This window comes from Musca vetustissima, unplaced genomic scaffold, assembly GCF_032173495.1.
Source record: "Musca vetustissima isolate MV318-11 ecotype Yass unplaced genomic scaffold, APGP_CSIRO_Mvet_v1 utg47807, whole genome shotgun sequence".
Classification (NCBI taxonomy): Eukaryota; Metazoa; Arthropoda; class Insecta; order Diptera; family Muscidae; genus Musca; species Musca vetustissima.
Window position 1 is genome coordinate 1 of NW_026878729.1, and position 8,759 is coordinate 8,759.

The 8,759-nt window shown below is 35.8% G+C and overlaps 1 protein-coding gene across 1 annotated transcript; it reads right to left on the reverse strand.

Moving 5' to 3' along the window:
- Positions 1–784: 784 nt before the first annotated feature.
- LOC133323497 (cilia- and flagella-associated protein 58-like) lies at positions 785–8,419 on the reverse strand. Its single transcript, XM_061532417.1, has 10 exons — positions 8,324–8,419; positions 8,044–8,263; positions 7,861–7,974; positions 7,623–7,801; positions 7,247–7,561; positions 7,042–7,175; positions 3,901–4,217; positions 3,008–3,830; positions 1,108–1,246; positions 785–1,051 (listed from the first exon to the last, which is right to left on the reverse strand). The coding sequence occupies exons 1-10, from the start codon at positions 8,417–8,419 to the stop codon at positions 785–787; spliced, it is 2,604 nt and encodes an 867-aa protein (XP_061388401.1).
- Positions 8,420–8,759: the final 340 nt, after the last annotated feature.

Below are 8,759 nucleotides of genomic sequence, written 5' to 3' on the forward strand. Positions count from 1 at the left end.
GTCTGAAGGTATACAAATCTTTATAATTGGACTAAACTCGGTGTAAAATGACAAAGAACTGTGTTACATATTGCAATCACACTTTTAGGCTCGAGATTATTTAAAAATTCGACGCCGATCAAAATATATACACCTTATAAGGTTGTCACACACTTATTTAATTACACAATTTTTTTTTTTATTTCCAGGCGTCTTTTAAAACAAGAAACTGAAAAGTTAAATCTACAAAATCAATTACAAGAATCGCAGAAAATAAGTCAAACACTAAAGCGAATTTTGGAAAATTTGCCTACAACAAATGTAAAACAGAAGCTTGTTGAAACTCAAGTAAGTATTTTTTCTCCAATTTTAAACAAATTGAATACAATGTTAGTATACAATACATTTAATATATCTTCTTTTTTCTTTCATGAACAGCGTATTAACAAAAAACAATTGAAGAAATTAAAAGCACTCAGCGCTGAATTGGCTATCGATGCAATTGAATTGAAGGCCCGTGAATGTATTATCGATGAATTTAAGACAACTTTAAAAATGACCAAGGTACAGATGTGTGCCACAGAGGATACCCTCAATTCCCTGTCAAGTTTACTGGAACCCACCACCGACTATTCGAGTCAAGAGAATTATGTTGATTGCGTTTTTACAACCACAGAACCATCATGGCAAAATACCGATTCAAATAAATCGAATGAGAAATTGGAATAGCTTTTAATATCTTAAATATATATTTTGTAAATTAATATCAAATACCTTTAAATTGGATTGAATGCTTAATTTACTCTTAAATACCATTTGGATGTTTCAGCGAGGGTGTAAACTGTGTCTGTAGATGCGCTGGTGCGGACATACATTGCATTTGCATTATTGTTTGCCTTTCCTGCAGTAGCTTCTCTTTGGTTTTTCTTTCGTTTAGCAATTGATTTTTCACCTTTGTCAAATCGTTTTTCAATTCCTCCAATTCTACAATATGGGATTTCTCTTCAATACTTTTAACGGATATTTCTGCTTTCAATGCTTTTAATTTTCGGGTTTTGAGTGTTAGGGCAGACTAGTGGGAAAACAAATTTTTAAATAATAGAAGCGAATGGTGTAAATCATACGTACCTTAACTTCATTTAATTCTTCCTTGATTTTAATACTTGGCAGCTTGACAATGAATTCTTTTAAGGTACTATATAGTCGTTGGGATTCTTTTAAGGCTCGTTCTTGTTCCAAATTTGTTACATTGTAGTGTAGAAGTTGTCTGCAAAATGGAGAATTTTAAGAAAATCAAGAAATAACTGGTAATAAACTCTCAAAAATACTTCAATTGGACCAAATCAAACCATGGTCGATTTGCTAACAGTTTTTAATTGAAAAACATTTTGGAAACAGTTCAGATTTCTTGATATAACTTTGCCTTTCCTGAGTGAACTCCTTTTACACCAACCTTTCTTGATCGCTCCTATCCCCAACAAATCAATTCGAATGGCGATTTATATAGTTATTCAGGATGTAGAATTTCCCATTCCTTATGCAAGAGTTTTGTTGTATTAATGAAGAGGCATTTCGGAGCTGTCTATGTTCTTTCTCCCGAATCGATCTCGAATATCACACCTGTCAACAACTTTCCCTTTCGGTTTATATTTTTCACAGATATGTGTCTGAATTAGTCTAATGGCTAATGACGTCCAAAATGTGCCTCATCAAACATTGGTTTTAGACCCCATAATTCTTTGAGCCAAATCCAGTTCACACAATTTGGATCAGAATTACAAATGTCCATCCGTCGTTGTTGTAGCAGCTCTATTGCTTTTACACAATCGGCACACGTTGGCCAAGTAAGACTCGGTGTAGTTTCGGATCGTAGACCCCTCTGTCGTGGAAACGATGTCCATCCGTTTGTATAACTGGTTGGTGCGCATGATAACTTTTGAAGGGAATAACAGATTTAATCCAAACTTTAAACATCATAATATTTCTTCAAGTTCGAAAATGGGGAATATCAGTCCACTCAATCTGGTACCTCCCCCACAAAATGGTCAAAATTTTGCTGAAATTTAATTTTATAATAGCATGTGAAAGAAATATCCTATTTGAACCAACCACAACCTATTATCTTTACCAAGCCTAGATTAAGTTCGAAGATGGGACCCATTGGCCCACTCCTTCTGGTACCACCCCCACAAACGGTTAACATTTCCAATATTTGCAAAATCAATATCAGGCGAATGGAATGTCCGATTTGAACTAAACTTTGAACAACATATTATTTTCACCAAGCCTACATCAAGTCCACCTCCACCAATGGTCAAATTGGTCAAATTTTTCAATATTTATAAAACCAATATCAGGCAAATGGAATATCGGATTTTAACCAAACTTTGCACAACTTATTATCTTTACCAAGCCTAGAACAGGTCCGAAGTTGGGACCCATTGGTCCCCTACTTGTGGTATCACCCCCAAAACGTGTAAAATTTGTAAATCCTATACCAGGCAAAAGGGACATCCGATTTGAACTTTGCACAAACAATTATCTTTACTAAGCCTTTATCAGGTCCGAAGATGGGACCCATTATCCTACTGCCTCTGGTACCTCCCCCACAAAAGGTCAATATTTATAAATTTAGTTTGAAGCGAATTAAGTAACCGATTTGATCCACATTAAATCCGAAACATCTTTGATAATAATATATAACTTTATAAAGCGAATAATAAAACCTTTGTGCAATTCCGAAGACCTCCGCAAGTCGATCGTCAAACCGACAGACACTTTTTATCTTGATTTATAATATTATGCGAACTGTCAATTCGATTTGAACTTAACTTCGCATAACCAAATATTTTAACAATGTATGCATAAAGTTGAAGATGGGTTATAGCCGAAGGGTGAGGAAGATTTTTTGCAAACAAGTTCATGTTTGGTATTGTGAAAATGTGACCCAATATTTTTCAAATGACATATTACCAATTCCAAAAAAAAAAAAAAATAATTTCCAATTATTTTTTTCTGTTCAACTGACCTTCTCAGAAATTGTATCTTCTGTATCAAATCACACTTGTGCGGATCTTTACCCTTCAAATTACGCCAACGATGAACATTCATGGGTGTCATCATTTCCTCCTGCAGAGCTCGCGCCTTTACACGCTGCTGATTGAGGATACGATGCATTTGCAACAGTTCATGCCTCAAGTTGGCTGCACTCTCCCGGTCCTTACGCAGCACATTACGTTCGGTAAGTAAATTCTTAATTTCCACCCTCATCAATTTCATATCATCACAATTTTTTGAGAATTCCGTTTGCAATATATCATGACTTCGTTGAAGATTTTCCAACTCGGTTTTCAGATCGTTAAACTGTTCCTCCTTGCGGGTTAGAGCAGCACACACAGAATTCTTTTCATCGATTAAATTGTCCAACTCCCTTTGGAGGCGGGTCATTTTCTTAACTTCTTCCTGTTGTGATTTAAGAAATTTATCATTTTCTTTTTTCTTTTCGTACAGTTCGGCTCGGGTGTGTTGATGATTTAGCTGCGACGTACGTAATTCATTTTTCAGCATACGTCGCTCCTTTTCCATTTTATCGATTTGTAATTGCAATTTGCCTATCTCACCATCACGATAGGCCACATTACCCTTCAACGTTTCAATGGTGTTTTGTAGATTTTCAATATTCGTGCGAAGTTTGGATTTCTCCTCATTCAGATTTTGTATCGTACGCAAATTTGAATTGTTTTCATTGACCAACATATCATATTGAGTTTTCATTTTAGAATATTGAGTCTCAGCATCACTGACCGTGCGTTTCAATTCAAGTTCATAGGATTCTTTGAGGTGGATTTTATCTAAGCAAAAAATGAATGAAAACTAAAAATGTATTATATAATTTTGATTTAATTGTGTTTGGATACTTACTTTGCAAACTATCCATTTTATCCAGCAGACTCTGAATTTCATCTGTCTTCTTGGACTTTTCATTATTCAGGAGTATAATTTCTTCGTTGAGTTTTTTATTTTTCCGCTCTTGCAACAGCAGCGAGTCCTTGAGGGCTCTGATTTCATGTTGAGTTTCTTGTACAGTTTGTTGAGACTCCTCAGCTGTTTTATGTTCCGCCAACAAATCCCTTTTGAGAGCATCTCTTTCCTTAGTCAGGTTGTTGTTATTTCTTTCGAATTGTTGTACGAGTCGTCGCAGGGCTTCGAATTCTTTATCTTGTGTATTGAATTGGGTTCTGAAATAGAAAGCACAAAAATCAAATCAAAAACTAAAGTTTAATTTTTTTGCAGCTATCGATCAGGTTTGTCAACAATTTTGTAAATAGATGTGTGAGAGTAACTGAGAATCACCCATATGAAAAAAGTAATTAGGGTAAACGTGTGAATTGCTAGGATTCAATCTGCTTAAGACATACTTAGGTTGTATCTGTAGAAGCTCTTCAATTCAGGGCTGAAGACGAATTGTTTAAGCTTTTTTCAGCTACATAATAGGTGTTGAAGGTCTTTTATGCATAAAAGAGCTGAGGATGGTGCTCTATTTATGAAGACATATTGAAGGACTGTACAAGGTATGAAAAAGAAGGTCTTCTATCTATAGCTGTCAACTGGAATGTTTGGTATGGAAAATATTTTGAAGATTTAAGGGGACCCCCATTCTCGGGGTCAATTTTTTTTTTGATTTAATTCGATTCTACACTAATACAAGAATGTCTCTACAAAATTTCAAGTGAAAATCTCAAGAACTCTTGAAGATATAACCGATTTATTGTGTCAGCATCAAGTGACGGCTAAAGGGCTTCTCAAACTTTAAACGCGTTTTTCTCTTTTGCGAATGGCGGGCACGATAACTCAAAAACTAATAACCCAATCGATTTCAAATTTTTACACGTTTCTCTGTGAGTGTATAGCTATCGTATGAACTAGGATAAAGCCAATCGGTGAAGATCTTCCTTATTTTTTAACTTGGTTTTTGGTCAAAATTCGGCGATTTTTCAAAAATATTTTTTCAAAGGTCCGCCATTTTGTTAATTTTAGAGCGAAGTCAATAATCCTAGTTCATACGAGAGCCAGACATGTACTCTTTCTAACACCGTTGGAATTTTCGGATTCCGATGATCCAGTGAGGAGTTATCATGCCCGCCATCAAAAATAAGGACTTTTCTTTAATTACAAAAAACAACAACAAAACAATAACAAAATTTTTTTGTAAATTATTTTTCTTCTTTTTTAAATCTTCAAATATATATGTGCAAAGATGCAAACCTTAACAAGCATTGGTATTGATTTACCAGCCCATTGAAAATCTTGAAAAATTAAAATCGAGAATGGGTGGGGTTCCCTTAAATCACATTTTTTAAACGGAGAGTGTGTAATTGGGATTTTGCGATTATGGAGATTGTAAAATATATTTACGGAAGGTTATCAGTAAAGGTTACGACATAGCCGCAATATAAAGTTCGGGCCCAATTTTAGGTACTTCGATGGTTCTAGGCTCATTTCCAAACCGAAGTGCCTTTAATATAGCATTCCATAAACAATTTTATATATATGTTCATGTTTTGATATAGCCTCCCTATACAGATATCACATTTTTTATTTTACTGAGGGTTCTTAGTTCAACTGAAGTGCCTGAAAAATTCCGATCTATGTTTTAGAGCGTAGAAAAAACTTCTTCGCAGAACATTTTCCATATAACAGTACCTTCCGCTTTTGGTATTTTGAGAGTTGAATCCACAGTTCTTTACCGAAGTAAATGTATTTTGGAAGTACGTGTTCTTGGAGGACAACAAAACCCATTGCAAAATCTCGAATATAGGTCCATGTTTGAATGGTGGGGAGGATAACAAGTTGCCCTGATCCTTTGTAAGTCAATAGCCGATCAGTGGTAAGCTATGTGGTTTGCAAATGTAAGTGATATGCGGTACAAGAACATTCAGGCCTGCCAGAATTTCGTCCTGAGAACGCCAACAAGGTATATCCTCATGACATGACCCCCCATGGACGAAACTGTCATAGACTTATGGACTGGATTCCTCCGACCAGACAGAGAAAAGAGAGATATTCAGGCTATAGAGAGAGTTCTAGGGTACACACCTTTAAATCAAGAGGCCTTACAGGCTGGTTTAATAAATATTGAAAATGCTGATCATTTGTGAAGTGGGTACTAGAACGAGTGGACCAATAGGTCCCATCTACGGACTTCATCTAGACTTGGTAATGATATAAGGTGTTCAAAGTTCCATTCGCATAATATTGGATTTACAAATATTGAAAGTGTTGACACTTTGTGTGGAATGTGCTAAAAGAAGTGGACCAATGGATCTCATCTTCGGACTTGATCTAGGCTTGGTAAGAAATAGGGTGTACAACATTTGGTTCAAATCACATTTTGTTGTGGAGGTTCTAGTAAGAGTGTACCGATATTCTCCATCTTCGAACTTGAACTAAGTTTGGACGAAATATTACGATGTGCAAAGTTTGGACGAAATCAGTTACGCACTTCGAGAGTTATCGTGTGAACCAGCCGGCCAGACATACAGACAGACGGACGGATATTTCTAAATCGACCCCAAATTGTCTAAAAAGCCACACTTTTGCGGTATTCAAATGTATATACCCTTATAGTCACAAGCCTAAAGTTACAAAAATACACTTCTAACCATTCTGCCAGCGAGCATCAGCATCAATGGAAATTGAATTGAAATCCTCTTTCCGTTTTTACCAGAATTTCTGGAAACAATTAGGAACCTTCCTGTTTTATAAACCACCACTCCTAGACGGTTCGACCAGTTCTACCAGCATGCCATCTTCGGAAAGGCCTTTCAGTTGACAATTTAGGTATATTCTAGATCTTTGCCGATTCGAGATATTTGAGATTGTCATGGAAAATAAAAGCACGGCTCAACGACGGCAGCCTTCCCTCGGGCATCATTTTTTTCTGATTCGGGATATATGCACTTTTCTGGAAAATTAATGTAACTGCAATTTTTATAACATCTGAAGAAAATCTCTCCCTCTCTCTGGATATATGATCTGAACTTTATTTAAAACTATACCTACTTCAGTCTTAGATTCTCTTCTTCAATTTCCTTACGAGACTCCTCCAAGGTACAGTATTTGCGTGAAGCGTTGTCTTGCAATTTCGCCAACTTCGCATTCTCTTGCTTCCATTTGATTATCTCATCTTCTCGTATCTGTTTTCAGGAAAACAAATTACATTAATAGTACATTAATTTTTATCGCAATTTTTAGAGTTCGGTCTTACCTTCAATAGATTTGTCTTCTGTGCCAAATCACGTTTATTCTTATCTCTCTCCTGTATGGCATATTCCAGATCGACAGTGATTTTGGCCAATTTGTTACACGTCACATTGTGTTGAGTATTCAAATGTTCCAAATTAGTTTTCAGTGATAAAATCTGGAGATTTTGACGAACTTTCATTTTGGTTAATTTTTCCAGTTGTAGCTTGGACATGGCAATTTGTTCGGTATATTTCAGTTCATCGGTTTTCATTTGATTCAGATCTTTGGTAAGGGCATCAATGCGTTTCTTGCTATTGAAAGCCTCAGTAGAAGTTTCCTTTGGAGAAATACATTTAATCTTAAAATAATTGTTTCTATTCTCTACCGAATTTACTTACATCTAAAACCTTTATTAAATTCTTATTTTTCTCCTCCAAGGTGTGATTTAATGCCTCCAATTCGGTGGTGTAGTTTCGCTGCATTTGCAAACGTTTGTTGAGATCTTTAATTTCACTTTTCAGATTTTCCTTTTCCTTGTTGTCATCTCGGCGACTACAAAAAAACCATTTCAATTTATCTACATACTTCTGGAAAATCTATCCATTACTTACTGTTTCAAATTAGCCCTGCTATCACTGAGATTTTTTATTGTCTCCGCCTGATCATCGACAATTTCTTTGAGTTTTGTCAGCTCATCTTGGGCGGTTTGTTCGCGTAATATGGCAGCATCCTTTTGGCGCCAGGCACTTTCTAGAAAGAAAACACAAACACACCACTACAAAATGCAACTTGTTTTTGTAATACACCACAACCACTTACCAATAACCTCTCTTAATTGAGCTATGGTCTCTTGATCCAATTCCGACATTTTTCGTGCATCATCGAGCTGGCCATTTAGTCGTATCACTTCAGCATCTAGATCTTGACATTTTGTTTGTTCCAGAAACCAATTGCATTTGTAGCGATTGCTACATATCAGTAGGCGTTGTACATTATCCGCATTATCTTGGGTATCCTTTTGGCGTAATGCCTTGGTGGCCTTAAACAAATATTGAATTATTTACAATGGTACAATCTAATATTTCATTTCGTAATTTACCTCTAGTATTTTACTCAATAAATCCTTATAGAATTGATCATCAAATTCATCGGGTACCAAGGGTTCTTCCGAACCGGAACCCTTTTCACTAGCCATTTTTAATAGAAATAATTACTATTTGTTTTGTTAAATTTTAATTACAACACCTTCTGCAAGGTAAATGCTTTTCGGCCTTAAGGAAGAAATGTGTTATTTTATTTTCTTTGTTTTGTTGTTGTTATCAAACAAATTTGTTGTCACACATCACACATAATTTACCAAAGCAACCAACAAACGAACCAACCAACCATCCAGCCAGACAACCAACCGAGCGACCAAACAAATCAAACAACAAATCCCGCGAAAATCCAATGAGGAAATATTTGTTGTGGAAAGAGAGTGTCAGGGAAAGTGAGAATGTTAGAGAAATGTTGAGAGAAAGTCAACTGAAGTATCT

Bases quoted from the DNA above. Each gene is read 5' to 3' on its own strand.
- LOC133323497 (XM_061532417.1), bottom strand. From the start codon at position 8,419: ATGGCTAGTGAAAAGGGTTCCGGTTCGGAAGAACCCTTGGTACCCGAT. The intron at 8,264-8,323 runs GTAAATTACGAA...TATTTGTTTAAG, and splicing joins TATTGAGTAAAATACTAGAG to GCCACCAAGGCATTACGCCA. The intron at 3,831-3,900 runs GTAAGTATCCAA...TTTTTTGCTTAG, and splicing joins TAAAATGGATAGTTTGCAAA to ATAAAATCCACCTCAAAGAA.